This window comes from Sander vitreus, chromosome 8 (assembly GCF_031162955.1).
Source record: "Sander vitreus isolate 19-12246 chromosome 8, sanVit1, whole genome shotgun sequence".
In the NCBI taxonomy this organism is placed as follows: Eukaryota; Metazoa; Chordata; class Actinopteri; order Perciformes; family Percidae; genus Sander; species Sander vitreus.
Window position 1 is genome coordinate 27,393,855 of NC_135862.1, and position 23,715 is coordinate 27,417,569.

At 39.2% G+C, this 23,715-nt stretch overlaps 1 protein-coding gene across 1 annotated transcript in view; it reads left to right on the plus strand.

The window, feature by feature from the left end:
* Positions 1–291: 291 nt before the first annotated feature.
* Positions 292–23,715, plus strand: part of LOC144522550 (alpha-parvin) — a 27,662-nt gene continuing 4,238 nt past the window's right edge. The window contains exons 1-10 of the mRNA XM_078257720.1: positions 292–611; positions 4,848–4,937; positions 6,279–6,349; positions 8,571–8,673; positions 8,986–9,126; positions 17,879–17,994; positions 18,238–18,296; positions 20,091–20,110; positions 20,209–20,270; positions 23,539–23,607. Of these exons, the coding sequence (XP_078113846.1) occupies positions 461–611; positions 4,848–4,937; positions 6,279–6,349; positions 8,571–8,673; positions 8,986–9,126; positions 17,879–17,994; positions 18,238–18,296; positions 20,091–20,110; positions 20,209–20,270; positions 23,539–23,607 (882 nt within the window). The 5' untranslated portion in view covers positions 292–460. The remainder of the gene's footprint in view (positions 612–4,847; positions 4,938–6,278; positions 6,350–8,570; positions 8,674–8,985; positions 9,127–17,878; positions 17,995–18,237; positions 18,297–20,090; positions 20,111–20,208; positions 20,271–23,538; positions 23,608–23,715) is intronic.

The following is a 23,715-nucleotide window of genomic DNA, read 5'->3' on the forward strand; positions in this document are numbered from 1 at the left end:
GGTTACACTGTAGAGTCATCTGACGATGGTATCCAATATGGCGCTCATGATTTGAGTTGGCCAAACTCTCTATACCTCTGGTTTTACCTATGTAACATTTAGCTACCCAAAACCGTTGCGAAGCATGGCCTCTTGTGGTGTATATTTACTTCCACTTTTTGGGACCCCTTCGCTCTCATCCTTCTGGTTCCCCTCGGACAGCAGCTGTGTCTCTGAACCCGATCACTCCCGCTCCCCGCGGCAAGCAGCGGCCTAGGCCTGCCTGCTCTACCAGCCCTCCTCTACAGAGGAGGGGCCACACACTTCAGCCAACCTCAGGAGAAAATGTCTGGAATCCGTTTCCGCTTTAGGGAGTGGACGGTGATTTTTCTTTTCTACTTGACTTTCCAACCAACCTTAATTTCCACGACAACTCGGACAGTTTGTGCTAACTGTAGGGGATTGAATTAACGTTACGACGATGGCTTCTTCGCCTCAGAAGTCCCCGTCCTCTCCGAAATCTCCGTCGCCCAAATCTCCGACGCCCAAATCCCCATCTTCCAGAAAGAAAGACGACTCTTTCCTGGGAAAACTTGGTGGAACTTTGGCAAGAAGGAAAAAGGCGAAAGAAGGTAACGGTTAATGTTAAAAAGAAAATAAGCAGTTAGAAACTGACAGAACCGTGTGAGTTATAACAATATTTTTTACATCATAACCGACAGCAGTAAAGTTAACCTTACAAGTTAACTCTTGTAGTGTAGGAATAATCCACACACATTTAACACTTTTAACGTTAACGTTACGCACCCACATTTCAGAGAGCGAACACGTTTACACTAATTTATACACATTGTTTTTTTTAACAAATTTATCACAAAGAAACACCATTAACTACAACGTGTGTGTGTGTGTGTGTGTGTGTGTGTGTGTGTGTGTGTGTGTGTGTGTGTGTTTTCTCCTGGTCTTGGGCTGTGTCTGTACCCATGTAAGGTATTGGGTCCGCTACTACTGTAATAAGTGAGGAATGAGGCAGCGGTAAACATAGGCCTGTCACAGACTGCAGGAGGCTCCTCAAACACCCTCCCCGATTTAATACTTACTTGATAGTAGGCTACTATCCAGCTCAGGAGCTCATAGGTATACACCGTATTGCTCACTTCCATTTACCTCACTTTCCTTCATAGTTAGTTATAAACCTTGCTATGTTGGACATTAATTACAAAAAGAAGGTGCTATAAATAAGAATATTCCAAAAGTCTCTTAAATGCTTAGTTCAGTTTATAGCCATGCAGGGTTGATTTATAAATAAAGTAGACTTCGGAGAGCATGGCATTCGTTGTTAAAGGCCAGGTTTTATCACCAAATGAGAAAGGTCTCTTTCAATTGGATGATTACTTTGTCTCATTCAGGATACTGTAGCACAGCTGAGCCCCATTTTATGTTGACTCTGCCTACAGGACATGCATGCAATCACATTATATTCATGCTGGTTGGGTGTGTAGGGTGTCTGCAAGGTGTTGTATGATTTGATGGAAAACATTGTCTGGTCGCTCTTGCGAAGATCATTGATTAAATTTAAGTCATTGTGACGTTTATGACAGTTGCTGCATTTTCTGGGAAGAGAGGGGCTGCCAGCTTGAACAGGTTTAAAGGCAGAATGAAAAAAGAAAAAATGAAACGGGGTAAAGAAAAAGGGCTATAGAATGGGGACGAGATTGTATGAAAAGAGAAATGAAGGTTTGAGAGCAGTAGTGAGGATTGTGCATTGCATACAGATGGACACAAACTGTGTGGATATAATGCAGACAGAAAATACAGCACAAATCAGGAGAGGTACTATTTAATTCTATTCCACTGTGAAAATAGAGCAAATGCAGAATTAATATCTGGATCAGGTGTTATATTAGAGACTAGTGAGCTCAGCCTGTGCAGGATGAGCTGCAGTGAAGAGAGCTGGTCCTGCTAGCCAGGAGGGTGCTTGAAACTGGGGGACGGAGACAGACAGATATGGGCTGTGGAGCACTCTGCCCTCCAGGTAGGACACAACATCAGTATGCATTCTTTCCTTACATGTAGGCATCACACAGAATGCATGTTCCTGAATGATGCATCTGTTAATGTGGCTTTTTTATTGTTAAGCACGTTGATACATACTCTAATTTTATGACACTGGCCCAGAAGGGGAGGGGTGATGTACAGCGAGGACACTGAGGACGCCTGTGATTCCTTCTCCATCTGCCTATAATACTAATAAAAATTCAAATCTGCACTGAACATATAAAAATATGTTAATAGAGGTGAACAAATTTATTTTTCACACTCAACCTGATGCAAAATCATAGCAGACTTGCTTGACATACCAGTATGGAAACACAGCTGGTAAGTAAATTGACTGCAGCAATATCTTGCAGTGTTTCCTGTAGGATTTATTTCAGCAGCAGGGGTTATAAGGGTTAATGCCAAGGTTGAAATTGAGTGGGGTGCACTAGTACATTCTTATTCGAATGTCTATTGACAGCCCTCGTATAGATATAAAAAAGAAATAAAAGAGAGAGAGAGAAGAGTACACAAAGCAAAGCAGATGAGATCCTAACTGCACGGAAAGACCGTAACCAACACTTTTTATCAACTCAGGACCCAGGTGTGTGGATCCATGGTCCTGATCTTTTTTTCTTCAAATATCTTTATTGAGTTTTCTCTTTGTTCAATCCAAACTCATCCACGAATTCATCACCTCACGACTGGAATACTGCAACAGCCTTCTGTACGCCACACCCACCGAATTCCTCAAAAAACTACAATATATGCAAAACTCAGCCGCCTGTCTATTCACTCACTCCAGCACCAGAGATCACATCACTCCAGTCCTCTTAGACCTCCACTGTCTCCTCATCCAACACAGAATCCAGTTCAAAATCCTCTTTATCAACTACAAAGCTCTCAATAACCTTGCCCCCTCCTACCTCACTGCCCTGCACTGTCATACTCTCACCTGCAACCTCAGATCCACAGATGCCAACCTCCTTTACCCTCTCACCCGCCCCAAGCACCGAACCTGGGGAGACAGGGCTTTTACCGTTGCTGCCCCCTACCTCTGGAACTCTCTCCCCCAACACCTCAGACTTTCCACATCACTTGCTAACTTTAACACCGCACTCAAAACCCATCTGTTAAAAGCTACTTTTAACCTGTAACCAACTTAGCTGTTTCCATTTGTTTCTATGCTGTTTTGCTGCACATTTTTCATATTTATCTCTAGTTGTTATCAATGTTTTTATACTGATCTTGCTATTGGTTTTCTTTGGTGTTGCCATGTAAAGTGCTTTTGAGTACCTTTTTTAAAGCGCTATATAAAATAAATGTATTATTATTAGAGATGGTCCGATACCAGTGTGTCATATATTTTATTATGTTTTAACAACTTGTTAAAACATAATAAAATATATGACACACTGGTATCGGATCAGTACTATAAATAAATTATTATATAAATAATATCACATCCATACAGGGATAGTAGTAACTATCCCTGTATGGATGTGAAATTATTTATCTTTGTTGTTGGTCTGGCTCAGGTTAAACTCTTTGTGAAACATGAACAAACACAAACAATGAACATCACAGAACTTTCTTTTATTATCCAGTTTGACAGTCAGTTATAACGGAAAAAGAACATAAATAAACTACTTTAATGTAGATTTTCTTTAGGGCTGTATTATGTGGTATCGGATCGGTGCATAAATTCCAATACTTCCCGATACCAGCATTTTAGGCAGTATCGGAGACAATACCGATACTGGTATCGGTATCGGAACAGCTCTAATTATTATTATTACATGTGTCATACAGTCGTCATTAACACATTAACTCATTTAATTGCGCCATCCTTTCACCACAACACATACTGTACATATTCAGCATCAGTCACATATTCACTTGTCATTAATACCAACATTCCATTATGGCTTCAGTATAATTTTCTATAGAGATAAATGCCCCTCTTTTTTTCTATATTATCAGGGTTTTTCCTGCATAGAGGAGTTTTTGGTTCCCCTGAAGAGGTTTTAGCCAGCACCTAAGGAAAATCACCAGTGCCTAAATGATAAGAATTGAGAATAAAAATAGCAATTCAGATCCTATTTGAGTGTGTTTAATAGCGAGTGGTTTTCTACATTATCAGTAGTTGGTATCATTCAAAGTGATCTTCAACATAAATAAAAACATCATCAAAATAGATTAGTCTTAATAGATTAGAGAGGTGGAACGATTCACGAAATTCACGGTTCGGTGCATATCACAGTTATGGGGTCACGGTTTACAGCACAGAGCCAATTTTAACATGCTTTTAATTAGTTAAATTGGAAAAAGGAACATAAACACTTCTTCATTGTTAAATAATTATTAAAAGAATAGGTTTTATAATTAGTGCAAACACAAAATGCAGCTTTGTTATTTTTTATATATGGCCACATTATACATAATTATACATAAAGTGAAGCTCAACCAGCACTTTATTTAAAACAACAGTAGCCTAAACCATGTCAGTTCTTCATGGAAATATTAGTTTTTCCAATTGAAATTAAAATTCAGTACTTTAAGTATAATGAAAGGAATATGGCAAAAGGAAGAGTGCCACTTTGTTTACAACAATTGCAACATAACCCAAACACACTGTTTTCAAAACAGCACAGCACTGCTTTGTTCATTCTATTTTCATGTTCCTCTGCAAGAAAAATACAGTTTGGGATTTACTGTGTTGCTCAAATGTTGGCGAGAGGGGATATTATAGTGCGGCTCAAGTAACGTTACTATTATCATATGCTTTCTAAATTGATCTGATGATAATGTTTGTACGTCTTTTGTCATAGTGTCTGAGCTTCAGGAAGAGGGGATAAATGCCATCAACCTTCCTCTCAGCCCTTCCCACTATGAGCTGGACCCTGAGGACACCATGCTAGGTAAACAGCTCACTGTTCTATACTCATAGTCCCTGTTACACATATTTAGATACGATTGCATAAAGGCCATGTGGGTACATTTATTCTCATTTTATTTCTTCTATAGAATATAGTAGGAAAAAGTTGAGGCCCTTGGGCCATAATTAAAAATAGCCTCTTTAAAGACAGGGACAAACATTTATAGTGCGTTCCATTTGTACATGGAGGTCGGAATTTCCAAGGTCAAAGTCGGAAACCCGCCCCCTAAACTCTGATTTCTGAGTTGGGAAGTCGGACAACCTCACAGTACACCAAGCTCAAAATCCAACATGGCTGCTGCGTGCATCAACAGCAGTGAAAGCTGTAGTAACTAGGGGTGTCACGATTCTCCAAATCCTCGATTCGATTACATTTTCGATTATAAGGTCACGATTCGATTCAGTTCTCGATTTTTACTTCTTTTTTTTTAAGCACAGGTTGCTATGCCATTTTTAGACTAGACTTTTATGCAATATAATATCTGACCTTTGTTCACAACGTACCACATTACATTGTCAACAATATAAATACAATTTTTAAAACATTTATTAACAACATAATGTAGCAATAACATATCTTTAGTCAATTGGAAACTTGACAATTTGTCAATAAAGTAAAAAAGAAAAAAAAGTTTACCGACAACCCTGAGGGCGGACGCTTCACACACGGAGTTTGGTGTTAAAGCCCCCAACGTCGGCACTAGGATTAGGTTATGGTTGAAGACGACAGTCAGAGCTGTTGCTAGTTGGGGGCTTAAAACACCATCGAACCAGCACAGCAGCTGAGCAGAATGATAAGAATATCATTCATGACTTGTTGCTCTCTCTAATATAACCAATATAAGCTGCTCTGTTTAGGCTACAAAACGTGCATGCAAGCTGAAAATCAACTGTGCGGTTTTGTTGGGATAAAACTATAATATATATATATATATATATATATATATATATATATATATATATATATATATATATATATATATATATATATATATATATATATATAATAGGGATTTCCAGCTTCCAGATTTCCAGACAACCACTCTTTAGCCAGCAGTCAACACACCGACATACTGTCAAAGATTTCTGTGGGGAACACACACTTTTGATTTTGTGATCCACATATGCCAGGATATTAGTGTTAGTCTGGGACCATTACAACTGTAAAAAGGGTTAACAAACAGAAACAAGTCAAGTACAGGCTGAACATCCCATACAAATGGTGCAATATGTTGCTCTTGTTGTTCTTTTGCTATTCTTCCTCACTTTTTTTTAATGTTCCTTCTCAGCTCTAACATTTATCCTGTTTCTGCTCATCTTTTAGAGGAGAATGAAGTACGCACCATGGTGGACCCCAACTCCAAGAATGACCGCAAACTGCAGGAGCTCATGAAGGTAAGATTAAAATAGTTTCCATTTAATTTTATTTATAGTGTAAAATCATAACAGAACTTATCTCAGGACTGATGATAACCGCATCACCGCAATACCGGCGGTGAAGTGACCCTACTGCGGTGATGACGTCATCACCGCATTTTTTATTTGTTTATTGTATGAACATGTTTTGCTTGTGAAAGTTGCATGAGTGATATGAAATTTAATAAACATATAAATCATTGTTTAGTTATCATCATTGGCTGTCTTCTATCCCAGTGGTTCCCAACCTTTTTTCCTTGGCGCCCCCCTACTTATGTCTAAGAAAAGCTGAGCCCCCCCTCCGAAACCGAAGTTGAGGTAACTCTCGAGATAGAGCCTTATTTTCTTATTTGATACAGAGGAGTTATCAGCACTTTTACGTTTCTCCGCCATGTTTCATTCATAAAATAGAAAATAGGAAAAACAAGGATGATAGCAGCTAGCAGCTGACCTGATGACAGCAAGGGCCACAGGTTAAGAGGTCCCGGAGGTTTGGCCTACTAAGTAGCCTGCCTACAATTTTAAACGAGAACAAAAATACATAGTTTTTATACAGACTTTTGTATACATTATATATTCTAGTGTATTATCATAATTTGTTTAACGTGCAAATATTTTTTTTTATACCTCAAACCAGATAAAGACTTGCGCACCCCCTGTGATCTTTGCCGCCCCCCTGAGGGGTCCCTGGACCCCAGGTTGGGAACCACTGTTCTATCCGATATTCAAGAGATTATGGAGAGAAAAAAACGTTGCTTGTCACTTCGGCTTTGCACAAGTGGATTGACAGTCCGATTATTACAAATTATTTCTTGGCTTGAGTACTTGTGATATCTACAGGTAATGTTTAATATAATACACGGAAGGGAAGGAGATTTCTCAGCTGAGGTGGACAGCATAGCGCTGCAGTGTTTAACCATTGCACTTTACACTGCATACAGCCTAGCAGCTAGCTGAGTTTCTTTTTGCTTAAAGCTTATTCCCGAAAAAACAGCACAGTTGAATTTTAGTCTGCTGAATGTTTGTTTTTGTAGCCTGAAACAGTGCAACTTATATTGGTAGAGAGAGCAACATGTTAGCGGACTGCCGAGGACCCCTCTCTGCTCTCTGTCTGCTCAGCTGCTAGACCGCTGTGATGTGGAGCCTCTGCTCTACCCTACTGTTGGCAAATCTTCTTTTCTTTTTTTTGTACTTTATTGACAATAGAGCTTTCTGAACTGTCTGTGAAATAGATCAAATGAGAGGAGAGAAAGCAGCGCAAAACGCAGTTAAGACTCTCACATTGACCTGAAATGGAAACACTGTGCTGCAACATATGTTGTGAGGTTTAAGCCACTGCTTCTTCGGGGGTAACACCCTTCACTTTACTGGCAGTATTCACAACATATGAAGCCACCATGTCTTGAGAAGCTTGTTGTTTTATTGTTCACTTTTAACTCACTTTACATTGTCTTTGCCATCTCTTGTTCCTCTCGCTTTTCCCCACAGCCACACTCATATGCTACTCTCACGGTCACTGCTCACTCTCCTTGTGCGACTACACAGGCACTGGCGTCACTCACTCAACTCACATGCCATTCTCGCCATAACTAAGTCTGCATTCACACAGCCTGTGTCGGCTGTCAGACGGGCAGCAACCCCATCACTGCATCTATCGCTGCCACAAGAAAGTTTTAAAACACAAGCACTGAACAGCCCAGGAGTTTGTGTAACCGCTGATTGTTTCCTGCAACAACAAAGAACAGTCCCTCCGTCTCTTTTTCTTCTCTCGTTCTCCAGGAAATGAAGCTGCCTTCAAGTGTTGTCGGAAATGTTGAGATCTACTGTATAAACGATCTGTGGGAAAACAATTATTGTCAAATATAGTCTTTAAAAAGTATTTAAAAACTCTGAAAGCTCTGCTGTGCTTGAGTTTCCGAAATGCTCGTGGAAATGTAGCTTGTGTTGACACTACTGCATTACTTGATCAATAAAAGAGCTGTCATAATGACAAATGCCGGTTCAGCTGATTTGCTTTAAAGCACCTGGTTTAAGCTCGTAAAACCGGAAATCGACTCAACTCTAGTATTTAATCTAGACATTGAATAAATTACTTCATAGGAAATTCATGTTACAGCATGACGTTCAAGATTATTTAAAAAAAAAAAATAACTAAGCAAGTTCTAATTATGAGTAATTTGTCTTTTATTTTGCCATGTAGGTGTTGATCGACTGGATAAATGATGTTCTGGTGGGGGAAAGGATCATTGTGAAGGATCTGGCTGAAGATCTGTATGATGGACAGGTCCTACAGAAACTATTCGGTGAGGAGTTGAACCATATACATGTGGATAGAAATGCCAAAAACAAAACTTGGTATTTTGTGCTGCTATTGTATCGTCATCGTTTTACTAAGAACTGACTAATCATCAGCAATCATCAATTAAAAGATGCCTTTGCCTTAACTGTCTTTACATTAATCCATGTTGAATTATAATGATAGTCAAGGTTAACAGGTAATAAAGGTTTAATTACAGAACATTTTATATATATATATATATATATATATATATATATACGTTTTAAGCATATGAATATTAATTTGTCTGTGTCTCTGCCTGTGTATTTTGCTTCAGAAAAGCTGGAAGGTGAGAAACTGAACGTGGCAGAGGTGACTCAGTCGGAGATTGCCCAGAAACAGAAGCTGCAGACAGTTTTAGAGCGCATCAATGACTCACTCAAACTCTCCACCAGGAACATTCGCTGGAATGTTGACTGTAAGGAATAGTTTCTAATATTTTGCTTTTTACTTTGTATACAACTGTAATGCTGTAATCTATATTTATGATTAGGAAAGTTCTCCCAAACATTTTTTAATTCAAGTTGGCAGCAGAGCGTGTGAGAGGAGCATGAGGGAGCGGAGCGCGCAAGGGGGAGGATTTTGGATGGAGCGCAGAGCAAATTTTATTTAGAAGTTGGAGCATTGCCTTATCTCCCGCTCCATCCTGCTCCACTTTCGCTCCGGAAATTTTTGTGCATCCTAAAGTCCTCAAACATGTTTGTAAAATGAATATTAATTAACACAAAAAATCCGAGATCGCTGACTTCCTGTCAAGCAAAAAAAAAATGTAAGTAATATTTTCCTCAAGATGAGAGCAATGCTCGCACCAACTTTTGTGAACATCAAATTAACTTCATACCAACCTTGCGTGTGTTTGGGGGCGCTATAGAGCCTGCTGGCCACACCTGAGCCCAATCACTGCAGACCTTTGCAATATACCACGGTCTGTTTTATGAAAAAAGCGCCACCTAGTGGCCTATTGGATCCATATCTTGTACAAAGCCTCAGTGGAACCTGGGAAACTACTGAGTCAAATTTCCTGTAAATATGAGTAATTATTGCCAAGACATGAAACACTTCCTGTAAAATAAGCACCACCTAGTGACCAATTGGCAACTTCTGAGTTGAGTTGCGTGTTATTCCGAGTACGCTTCCTGTTTTGACTGTGACATACAGAAAGTTGTACCTCCTATAACTAGCACCTTTTTCGGATTATCAAATTTATTTAGGGTTAGGGTTAGGACCCTTTTGATCATGAGGTACCACAGAATCTACATGCAACTTTTCGTGCAGATCGGATTGACAGCCTAGGAGCAGTTGACAAAAGTAGGTTTCGCATATATCGCAATTTTGCGATATAAAGTTATTTGCTGGAGCTGGCAGCCATACTGTGCTAGTGATCCGATACACTGGTCATCATTGTTCAGCAGCATGCATAGCAAGAGCTATGAGCAGTAAGCATAGAGCCACTATAACAGGGGTCATCAACTACATTTTTCCAAGGGCCAGAATGTTTCTAAGCAGACACTCCGGTAGCCGGACTTCCAAATAAAGAAAATAAAATGAATTTATACCTAATACGCCTATTCTTGTTTGAAATTTTCACTTTCTTACTGAATTAATGCTATATTAATTTTTTTTTACATGTATTAGTGTGAGCAAACTCCTAAAAATCATGGAAACTCCATAATCATAACTGGCTCTTTAACTAGAAAAAGATCTCAGACTAGGAGGCAGTTCACTGAGGAGTGATGATTAAAGTCTGTGATTAGTTAAACATGGTTGTATGCAGCGTCCTGATTGGTGGAAAATGCTTGCAGAAAGAAATGGTTGTTGTCAGTTAAAATGTCACTGTCAAAGAGGCTGAAGCGAAAAGTTGACGTGGAAAAGCCCAGCTTTAATGATGACTGGACTGATAACCAGGCTATGCATTCGTCATGTATGCCCCATTTGCAATGAAACGATGCTGTTGCAAAATAATACAACCAGCATCATTATCAACAATGAAGAACGCGAACATAACGATCGCGTCATTCACGTGCATTAATTAAGCCACATGCATCTGTTTTTAGTCTTATAATACATCCATAGGTTTACCGCTCCAGCAGAGGATGGCTCGTTCAACCAGCAGTTAAATTTATAACAATTTGTCCAAATTTCAAGATTCCCAGCAAACTCAGATAAACAGTTAGACTACAAACAGACAGCTTTTGTTTTAGCTTGTTTGTAAAAATTCGCTATTTGCAGAGTAGAGCTGTGCTCGCGTAAAACAACGCGGTGGACAAGAGTGGACTGAGCAGACAGAGCAGATTGAAATATTGCTTTCTACATGTTTATGCCTGGCTGTACAGGTGAGTGCATTGATAAGTATTGACTTTTTACTCACAAAGGTTTAATTGTAGCCTACTTACAGTCACGAGACTAGCGTGAGTTCATCTGCCCCAGCGGCCATTGGTAATCCTCTCTGTATCGTTCCCAGTCAGGTACTGCGTGTTTTAACGCACACACATCTCGGCTCAGCTGTGTGTGTGTGGAGCGCGGGCATCGCTGTACAGAATCCCGGCATGTGAATAGAGATGCAAATACAGGGGCCGGGTTTGTGCTCTACCTGTGTAATGTTACCTGCTGTAAATGCTTGAAATGATGATGCTTGAAGAATGAAATTGTCCTAAAACGTCTCTCAAATAGAAGTAGTATCACTGCACTTTGACATCCAGTGGAATACATGTGAATAGAATACAACCCTATAAAAAAATTGAGCATTTTAAACAAGCCTTGCATTTACATCAATATGTCGCATCAGAAAGCAGCATAAATTCATCATAAATTAGCAACTGCAGTTCAAAGCAGTGATTAAAGCAGATTAGATTGGACGATATTGGTTTCTTGCAGATACTGTATATCAATATTGGCATATAAAATCTTGAGATATATCAAAAATGTTTTAACTTTATATGTTTATGTTAAAAAAAAAATAGAATATCAGCTGATATATCGTGAAGTAATACTTTTTGGAAAAGTGGCAATGCATGTTTTATTCTAAAAAATGCATAGTGCAAACACTTCTGTGTCACATTTTACAATATGATGTGACCATTTATGACATAAGATACAGTAGAATTATGACTGAAATAGCATCGGATTGATGTGGTCATGAAACCCCTTCATCAAAAACAGTTCATTATTATTTCTATCATCATTGTACTGATCAACTGTGTCTATTGTTGTCCTGCATCACTGTGATTGGCTCTGCTGTTTTAGAGCATCACATCACTGGTTAATAGAGATGTGACTGGCTGAGAGTGTATTTATTAATCACTACACCTGAACTTCACCAAATCCATTTGCACTGCTGTGCATACATGAACCAAAATGGCAGGTGTGCTTGGAGATTCACACTCAGTCCGTGCACCCAAAACCTACAGCTTTGCGCTGGTTACCGCTTGCGTGAATATGATAGGGCCCTAAGACAAATCTTCGAATATCAATTTGGATATTTGTATAATATATAATTGTAGTTAAAAAAAGGTTAGTTTGTCAAATATCACGTATGATATAATACATTTGAACTCCTTGCGTGTTCTTAAAAATAGAATACAAAAGAGTGCAATGCTTACAGTTTTACAGTACTCTGATCAGCCTTTTTCACTGATATTTTGACTTGTCAAACGTGTAAATAATAACATTAACAATTGCTACATTGCTTACTGGTACACTGGTACTGCTAATGTATTACCTCTGAGAAGTTAAAATCAGCTGTCAGCTGGGAGTATGCTTAATAGCTAGGGTCATGAGAATTTGGGGATGTGAAAATGGGATCACGAGCCAGACTATAGTGGAATCCTGTATTATAATTTTGAAACTCCACCTGTACTTTCCTGAAGCAAAGTTGACTTCGTTATTAGTTGAGACAATAATAATTTTCACAAAATAACAATCAGGTTTTAAGGGGCTTTCACTCTTTTATCTGACACAGGGAGTAATAATTACTATCATGTTCCCAGCAAACTGCCTTTTACTTATGTCATTAGCTGTTACATGTATATGAGATACTTAGAGAGAGGTAGTATAAAAAAGTTTTTTTGGGGCCCTTGGATGAAATGTTGACTGAGAGAAACCGAGAAAAGATTTAAGATAAGGAACAGAATTGATTTTGTAAGAGTAGTGCAGTAGAAAGAAGGCCATATCAAATGAAATTATTTAAAACCAAATTATTGACATTCTTAAATGCACCTCTGGTAGAACTTTGTCCTTGAGAGCTATTTGTACGAGATTTGAAAATGCTAAAGAGCACAGTAGATAACATCCAATGTAATTGATTTTGCAGTCCTTTCATTTGAGGAACTCTTTTAATCAATTCACTTTAGTTTGTCCCCTATTTTATTCCCTATTCAGAAGCCTTACATAATACTTAATAATACTCTTTCCTGGTATATCTTATTTTGATCCTCCTATTCAGTGAGGATCTTATAGGTTTGTGAAAGCTTTTAGCTTACTCTCTGATTTGTCATTTCCTTGGGGTACAATCAAAGGCTTGTTTTAGACACTTAATTGATCTAATTGTGTATCCAAAGTAGGGATGAACGATATTTCGTTTCAGCATCAACATCGTGATGCTGAAATAGTGCAATAGTCACATCACAGGACGTGCGATGTAAACGCTACAACTTTTTTGCTGCTTAAAACAAAAGGAAAACTTGGACGCTTCTCATTTTTAATGACTTTTTAAATTAATTTTACCGGTCGACCCTTTCCCCACGCGGAGCTTTCGCCATAGCCTACAGAAGTGGCCTGAAGTTTATACTTGTGCGTTGGTGTGTGTGTGGTAGAGTGAGGGAGAAGTGAGAGAGTGACGGCGATTAGCTTCGGAGCGAGTAGCTACTCTAAAGTCATAGTGAGAGAAACAAAGTTTCTCCCCGGTTCTTTCTGACCACGGTGGGAAATCTGTAGCAGGAAAAGTTAACCCTCTCCTTGGTTTCATGTTGTTTATGGAGAAGGAGAACCAAGAAATGAATAGGGGGAAATGCAACGCTACCAAGCCCCGATGTGCATCACTGCAACATGTAGTTAGATTTTTTCGAGAGGTGCACGTCAGGCTACGCCGTAGGGTCCGGCGTAGTTTTGTGTCTCCACGTACCTGCGTACGTAGCCATGGCGTAGATTTTTATGCAGAATCAAAAATCACTATTAAGACAGCCGGCCAAGTGTGGCACGTTTTGTTACGGAAGGTGAGACTATAGCGAGTGGATTGTGCCACGGATAACATACCGAAGGAGACTGTCGTGTGACTCTAACGTGTGGATAGACTACACCGTCGCCAGTGTACATCGTTGTTGATAAGTAGGCTACGCTGCCATACCTACACGTTGTTGCCGGACAAGACCCCCCAACTTGATCCTTCCAGAACCGTGCATGAAGCGGCTAAAGATTCGCGTCAGGTCTATTTTCATGCGAGCGACGGGCAGCAGGCCGTTCGGACAGCCGGGCAGGAAGTGAAACAGCGAGACTATCCAGTCAATTTACCAAGACACACCCCCAATATCATTTATGTCTCCTTTACAACACCACGGACAACGAGAGATACATCTTGGAGGTTGAAAAACATAATAAGACATCACAGATTTTTTCTAAGGACAACACCAGAAAAGTCTGCGCTGCATTCTGGAGGCTCTGCGGGCCCCGCGAGCAATCGCACTACTTGATATTCCACCAGCCGCACCATGATGCGTTTCAGAAGCGTGCGTGAATAAATCCGCTGAAGATACGTGCCAGGTCTATTTTCATGCGAGCCGTGCCCAGGAAGTGAAACGGCGAGAGCATCCAGTCAGTTTGACAAAACTCCCCCAATATCGTTGATGTCTCCTTTACAACACCACAGACGACAAGAGATTCATCTTGGAGGTGGAAAAACATTATACGACATCACAGATCCTTTTTTATAAGGACAACGCCAGAAAAGAGAAGGCATTGAGTTTAATTACAGGAGTGCTTGGAGGAGAAGGTAGATACTAGCCTAATAAACACGTGATTGTTCTGTAAAGTACTGTAAGACAATATAATCTGCGAGTCGGGCAGGGAAGACACTCAGCTTCTGAGACGCTCCCGGTGGTATGGCGCGTAGAGGACGGAAAAAAACCAGAACGCAGCACAGACGTGCCCAGTGGAAAATGCTTACCAAAGCTTAAAGTGATGCACATGCTTTTCCATGTTTTAAGTTTGCTGCAAAGACGAAATAAAGCACCTGATTAATGCGACGTTATCACGACGTCTCCCAAAAATTCTTCACCGCAGAGTTGCCAGACTAAAAGCTAGTTACTAGCTACGGACCAGGCTAAAGCTAATTGAGTTAGCCTAAAGAAATTGGGTCTGTTCCAACTAACATTACGGTTTGGAGCAGCGAAGCTGGAAACGTAACACTATTGTACAAGAGAAGTCTGTTAGTTAGTTGTCGACCACAACCTGAAGATATGGGAGGAACAGGAGGGGAGCAACATCTGGGAGCCCCCTTATTTTAGAGAAAGAATGGTTCACATAAGAAGAAAAAAAATTAATTGCAGATGCACTCCCCTACAAAATCACCCCAGTCATTTGAGAATTATTAATTATTTCCAAATAGAGCTATTTGTCATCTGGTAATCAACAAAATCGCAAAATCATTTTTTTCCAATTTTGTGGAGCCCTAAAGGTACACCATATTTGTTTGGTTGCCTAAAAAAATTTTGCTTGGTATGTCTGACTGAACATGATTTTTATGTTTTTTTTCTTGTACAAAAGGGTTGTATTTTATTTTTTTAAATATCACTTCAAGCCAACTTTTGCCATCTTCTGTTTGCATTTATTATTGAAGGTATGTGACCTTACCACATAAAACCTTTAATTCTAAATTCCTGGAAAGATTAAAAATAATGGAAAATATGTTGCTTGTTATTTGGCGGCCCATTGCCCACTGCAAGGTACTCACACAGACCTTTCATTAAAAAAAAAAAATACAAAAGATTAAGATTATAAAAATGTTTAAAAACACAAGTAAGTGGGGAACATGTGTACCTATTAATTGCAGGCATGATTGCATCTTTGTAATCTATTCATTTATTTATTATTGGGGGCCAAGCAGCGAAGCTGTAAGGCCCCATAGTGATTCTACCTTTTCTTATTATTACACATCTTTAGTCTATGGCAGCCCATAGAACCGTACAGTAAAAAGTTGTGGAATTTGGTACATTGATTCGGGACAGTTCCATATTTCATTTCACCAAGTTTTAGGTCTGCACCACAGACAGTCTAGCGCCACCAATGGGTCAAAGTTGGCGTTGCATCCATGCGATTAACTTATGAACCGTATGCCCAATTTTGAACATCGAGATATAGTTGGAATCATTGGATGACGCCGAACTCAACGCACCCCATGATGTCAATATCCGCCATGTTGGACCTTCCGCCATATTGGATTTGATCAAAAACACTAAAAAGTTTTCACAGGTCACAAAATTTCTCGGATTTCACGAAACTGAGCACAGAAGATCTTCAGACCAAGCCGCACAAAAGTTATTCCATTGCGTATTGATATTCAAAAGCGTTTGCCTGTCACCGCCAATCGAAATTGACTCATATCTCAGGGAGGCTTTCACATATCAAAATCAATCTCAATACTTGTGAGTTATACTCATACTCATGACCCAATTAGGAGAAGGCTCAAGAAATTTGGTGACTTTTGACCACTATGGGGGCGCTATAATCACAGGAAGTAGGCTCATATCTCACCAACGCTTTCACGTATCGAAACCAAACCGAAACCGTTACAAAGGTCTTATATTTTTTTGCCTTTCCTAGGATTAAGTTAATACCGTAACAAAATGAACCGTTACTAATATAGGCTAATTAAAAACTGACCGGAGCCCGTCAATGGACGCACCGGAGGACCGAGACACAAAGTAAACACGGTACCGGGTGGGGGGGGGTTGGCGGTTAAACTGAATGGAGGATGTGCGGAATGTGTCGGTGTGTGTCGACCCTGGCTGGCCGCTCGGTGCCTTCAGACAAAACTCAAGCTAACAGGCTAACGACTTATTAGGTAGCCAAACACCGAGCGGTAAATCTGCAAAGATTGGAGCTGTGAGCGCATTAATCTGCTCGCTGTGCATCTTATAACAAACAAGCAGCCACCGGACTCTAACATCTGTTGATCCGTGCAGGACTTCACTGTGAGCGGACTGTTTAGAGACGAAGTGACCGGCAGGTAACGTTAACTGTTAGCTGCTACTGTAGCAGAGCTGCAAGTAAACGCAGAACTGAGCTGTGTGTTTTCAGTGTTGAACACTGCTGCAGGTATTCATGCACGTCTGTTGTTGGTGATTTACAGATGTGGAAGACTTACTCACGTCATGTATTGCAGTAAAAGTAGCAAAAGTAAAAGTGCTCATTATGCAGTGTAATATATCTTATTTTATTGGATTATATTATAATCCAATACATTTTATTAAATATGACTGATAATTTAAATAAAATGTTTTATTTAATTTAAGTAGCCACTTGTACATAATTATTTTCTAGGATTTCAAATGTATACAGATTTGACATTTTCCCCTCCTACTTCTGTCGGAATGGGTACGAAGTTGGCATTGAATTTCATTTGAAATGGTATTAAAAAGGTCTTAAAAAGCCTTGAATTTAAGTTGGAGGTCCTGGGGGTACCCTGTTTAATGTACTAAAGCCAAACTCGGTACAGGGACTTGGCACTTGATTGTGAGAACGTACAAGGACATTGGTATAATTTGGCCTCTAGGGGCACTGTAACAAAGTAAATGAGCTGATATCTCAGCCATTCTTTATCCAATTGCCATCAAAGTTGCTGTGATTGCTTGCTCATGCAATGGCAACTAAATTCCTGCTAGTGTACTGCTTGTCCCCCTCATTGCTGCTTGCAGCTATATTTATCATTATTATTCATTTAACAAAAAAAGTGACTAAATCAGTAATACTGAATGCAAATACACTTGATATACATACAGGCATAGAACCAGAATGAGAAAATTAAGTATACAGATGGTTACTAGCTTTAAATGGTATAAAACGGCATAAATAATTGAATGGTTATTAGTATTGTACAGTATGTCAACTACATGTATCATTTATATTTTTTGTTCAGTAACTACTATTTGTCTGTTATTCTGTTCTTTTCCTCATGTTAGCGGTTCATGCTAAGAGTATAGTTGCCATCCTGCACCTGCTGGTGGCGCTGTCGCAAAACTTCAGAGCACCAATAAGATTGCCAGACCACGTTTCTATTCAAATAGTGGTCGTTCAGGTAGGTGTAATCTTGTTTTTTAAAGCTTAAAGTATGAATATACAGTTTGTGTCTACTTACTTATTTGTATAGCATGTCATCACCTTTATGAAGAATGTTGGTTTCATCAAACTTCTCTCCACTGCTGTGAATTCATTTCAGGCTTTACTCACCTCATTTGTTTTACCAGCCAGTATATTTTCATATTCAGTAGAATAAAAGAAATCCCACATTTACTTATTGTTCTCCATTTATTCCTTTCAGAAAAGAGAGGGCATTCTTCAGTCCAGACAAATCCAAGAGGAAATCACTGGCAACACAGAGTAAGTATGCTCTGCTACCTGACTAATTTTTACACCTCACAACGCATCTGTAGCCGTTGACAGACATTAGTGCTGGTGCAAACTAGAACACCATGCTAATAGCTCTCTATTTCATTGAAATAAATTGTTTCTACATTAACATACACATTAACGATTCATTGGATTTAAGGATGTTTTAATGATTGCTCCAAACAAGTATTTTCTAATAAGAACATACTGTGCTACTCCCCCAATTGTAAAGGTGTAGATTTACTTCATTTGCCTAACTATGGGGTATGGACACTTATATAAACTACAGGAATTGACATTACTTGTCCTAAAGAGATATTTTGCTGATTTAAATCCAGCTCTGTGTCATGGCAATGTGCATAGATGAACTGTATTTGGCTTCCCTCTGTGGCACCAGTGCACAGATCTGTGCCGTCATCCGGCAGATCTCGGCAGATTTCCGTTGTTCCGCTCCGCGGGGAGCTCCATCCACTAGCGCCATGGAGGGATCCCAAACACTTGCTTTTCTTATTATTGGAGTGCAATGCTAAATCAGTGGAGTATTCTTTTAAATGAAAGGTAGGCTGTAATGGTCAAAAGAGACGAGAGGACAATCAAGAGTTTATTTTCTGCTTTTACCAAGAACGACTAAATATTGAATATAATATAACATCTTACTCTCAGATAAAAAAGCTGTGTCCAATTTCAGGGATCCCCTCTATTAAAAACATGCAGCTTACAAAGATATAGCATTTTGCGGACATAAGCTAGCAAGCTGAACTTGCATGTTTTGTTTTTTTTAATTAGAATTTAATCAGAATCTGGATAGACAACCATTGTATTTCAACAAGGAATGTAATGGAACCCTTAGCTGAAGAATTAGACAATTTAAAACACACACACACACACACACACACACACACACACACACACACACACACACACACACACACTCTTATTGTCTCCCTATGAGACTGTCCTGCAGCCTGACAGCAGCAATGAGATAGATAACAGCAGGCCAAAACACATTTTGTCATGGTAGATGGATACACTGTTAATAACACACACACACACACACACACACACACACACACACACACACACACACACACACACACACACACACACACACACACGGTCACAGTGGAAAGACAGTTATTACCACATCACCAGGACCATTGCCCAGGCCTGCCTGCCTTTGCCATCACAGGTGGGTGTGTGTGTGTGTGTGTGTGTGTGTGTGTGTGTGTGTGTGTGTGTGTGTGTGTGTGTGTGTGTGTCTGCCTGCCATTTCTTGCTGGCCTGCCCATTGCGATATCACTTCCTCGGGGACACTCACACTGCAGTGTTCCCTACCCTCCAAAACCACCTGACCCTTTCCCACAACAACATCCTCCAAAGTGCTAACATTGTAATAATAGACACGAAAGGCCCTCAATTCCCATAGAAAACATGCATGTACAGAAAGGCACGTATTTATTCTTTGTATCAATACCAAACAGTATTGTTTTGCCGTTGAGATAATTACATTGTGCTATAGTATGTGTCATTTTGAACATCCCAGTGATGATGCCCAGGTTATTTGAATACCCAAGGTGAACCTTTGTTTATTGTTAATCAATTTATGATACCCTAGCTACAATATTGTATTCATTTTTGTGACATAATCCTCCATTTTCTACATTCCTCTGTAATTGAACTGGAAGCACTTGTCTTTCATTTCCCCTCGTTTTCTATAAATATTCAAGTGTGAAATTTATGTGTTTTGTCATCCCTTTTTTCCATTGTCTTTCCTCTTTCTCTCAGGGCTTTCTCTGGCAGACATGGTATGTCCTCATTAAGAAGAGTGTACTGAACAATTTCTTTTCCTGGAATATTCACATATCACTTTTTGATGAAAATGTATTTTGTTTGTTTTTCACAGAGCGCGACGCTTTCGACACCCTGTTTGACCATGCTCCAGATAAACTGAATGTTGTCAAAAAGGTACTTAGGCTTTGCATCTCAAATTAACCAGCCTGCATGCATCATGGATGTCTAAAGGAAAATATTATTATTATTTGGTTATCAAAACCCTCAAACTCCTTTTGCGCCAGTCCAGGTTTTACTGATGTAGATAGAAGGAAACGAAGTAGCTAGATGGAAAAGAAAAAAAAGTGTAAATGTATGTATAAATAAGTGAAGCATCGAATTGTTTTGTATTTAACTAAAATAGAAAAAGGGGGTAGGACCAGAAAAGTTTTTCTTTTTAACTTCTTCCTGCTCCTTTTTGAACATGGGAATTTCTTATTTGAATCACTGACATCATTTTTGGAAGATTCTGCTGAGATGTACATGTTCTTATTTATCTGTTATTTTTAAATTTTATTATATATATTTAGTTTTTTAACAGTCTTATCAACAGCCTATCAATGACGATTCCAAGTTGTGTTCTGGCATGGACATATTAAAGAGGAAGAGGATGTACTGGGTTTCTGGTTCTTTCGTGAAGATATGTGGTGAAAAATACAAATGCACAAAAGCATCAGCTCTTTGTGTGTGTGACAGACTTGGCTCCCCTCTTGTCAGTTGGAAAAGGCTTCTCCAACAGCTCATTTTTTATATAACTTTATTTTAGGCGTTTTCAATATACAGAAATGAGCATACATACATATACAAACAAACTCGGGACATAGTCCCACATTGGTGCCCTCCCCTTCTCCCTCCCCATACACCCTCCCATGGGACCAAGAGTTCAAAGGACAAAAAAAAAAAAAAAAAAAGATCCAATTCTACAGCGGCATATCAATGGGCTAGTCAGACAGTTGACTAAAGAGAGCGCTTAGATAACATGAGCTGTTAGAGATTCAACTCCTTCACATATTCGATGAAGGGAGTCCACACACTATTGAAACAAGACAAGAACCTTTCAGTGTATGTCTAATCTTTTCTAGCTGAAGTAAAGATAGCACCTCCTGGATCCATCTCCTGAAGGGTGGGCATTTATTAGATTTCCAATTCATTAAGATTACTCTACGTGTTATGAGACTACAGAACGCTACTACTCTCCTTTGTGTTCTTGTGGTATGTATTTCTGAGGGTGTGACTCCAAATATAGCAGTGAGTGGATTGGGTTTGAGTGATGTGTTGCATAAAGCTGATAGGCAGTCAAATATGGAGGACCAGAAATCAACTAGGGAGGGGCATGACCAGAACATGTGACAACAATGACACAGAGTTTCCGCATCTAGGACAAATAGGGTGAACAGATAGGTATATTTTAGCTAGCCTGCCATTGGAGTAGTGTACTCTGTGAAATACCTTGAATTGTATTAGTCCATGCTTTACACATATAGAGGATGTGTGTATGCTGGAGATGCATTTAACCCAGACATCATCCAGGATTACAATTTCCAGGTCCTTTTCCCAGGCTTCACGTATTATAGTGTGTGATGGAAGATCAATCTTATGTATTATATCATACGTCTTAGAGATCAGACCCCTATTCCATGGATTCAGATTTAATAGGTCATATGCTGTGTCTTTATTTGGCAGCTTGGGGTAAGTAGGGAAATGTTTGGAGGTAAAACTGCGAACTTGGAGATATCTGAAGAAGTGTGACCTTGGGATATTATGATCTCTAACTAGGGCTTCGAAGGGCAGAAAAGAATTCTCATCAAAAAGATCAGCAAAGAAAACCAGTCCATGCCAATGCCAACCAGCGAAATTCTGATCCATCTGTGAAGGCGTGAAAAGGTGGTTAAAGGATAGAGGAGAGAAGCTATTAATCTGATCAAGGTTAAAATGTTTACGAAATTGTGTCCAAATTCTAATGGAATTAGAAACAACGGGGTTAAAAAAAGTCTTACTATTGGTCTGAGTTGACAAGGGAGCTGTTAATAGAGAAAGTTTGGGAGACCCAGCCCCCCTTCAGATTTAGATCTTTCCAGATAGATCTTCTTCATTCGGGGCATGGAATGATTCCATGTAAATAGTAAGATATAGCTATCCCAATTTGATAAAGAAATGTTTTGGGAGCCAGACAGGAATTGTTACAAACAAATACAGGAATCTAGATAGTATTGTTCTCCAACAGCTCATTTGACACGTACTCCTGTTGCATACGCTATACCAGGGGTTCTCAAGCTTATTACTTAAAGGTCCTCCTCTGATTTTTTTTTACCAAGGTCAGAACGATTGGCAAATACAAAATAACAATCAACTCACTTATAACTTTTAAGCCACATACATGTAAGTTGAGTACTCTGTTTTCCTGGTCAACGTTTGTACCGGTACCAGAACCAGGAAATCGGCAGCGCTATCCAACGGTACCTTTTTCAGTAGCCTAGTTGCACTCTGTAACAACAAAAAAATGAATTTCACTTAAAATGAGTCCAAACCTATTTATCCTTCCTTCATTTAGCTTTTTGGCTAGTAGCCGACGTGACCTGCCCTGGCCCTGACCTGCCGCACTAAATTATGTATTATTATTATGTATGTAATTATATAAGAAAGTCTACCTAGGACAAAAAACTAATCACATTCTGGTAATGCAGTAATGAACGTTAGTTGGATTAGGACCTGTAATATAATTACTGTTTTGGAAATTGTAATCCCTTACACTACTTGTTACTGTGAAAAGTAATATATTACAGTAATATATTACTTAGTAATGTGTTACTGCCCAACACTGGTTATGCCTCTTCATAAGTACAACACAACGTGGAATAATCATTAATAGGCGTAACACACTGGTTACATTAGCAGCTAAGTAGATAGCCTTCCAATCTAGTAAATTGTTGAGCATGAAAGTTTATTTTTGAGAACTTTTGATCCCATCCAATGGTGTTTTTGTCAGTGAATGGAGTATTCCCAATTGCAGTTCTGAGTTTGTCACTTCATGGGTGAATGGTCTTATTGAAAGTCACTTTGGATAAAAGCGTCAGCTAACTCCATGCACTAATGAAGAAGGTGATATGTGATTGAAAGCCCCAGAAAAAAAGCTAATAAGTAACTTAAATTAAGATTTATTTTGGGGTCAACCCAGCAGATTCTTATAGATAAGTAAGATTTGTACCATATTGTACAGTTTTGAGAACCTCCAATATGGCTGCTAAAGGCTATGATGCTTTTTTCATGATGCGTTTTGTTTACACAATTGTTTTTTCATATATCTGTCCGTGTCTACAAGGTGTGTGTAGATTTGTACATTCCCTGTCTAGTTTGAAATGTTGCCAACTTTTGTGCCAGACTTTTTCCCTCTCTGTTTTCTCAGACATTGATCACATTTGTGAACAAACACCTCAACAAGCTCAACCTAGAGGTGTCTGAATTGGACACACAGGTACGTGACACATACTTACATATACACACGGAAAACATTTTCAAAGGTCCTACACAAAATATACTTTATAGTGATGCTTAAGTGAAAATTTATTTTGAAAAACATTCT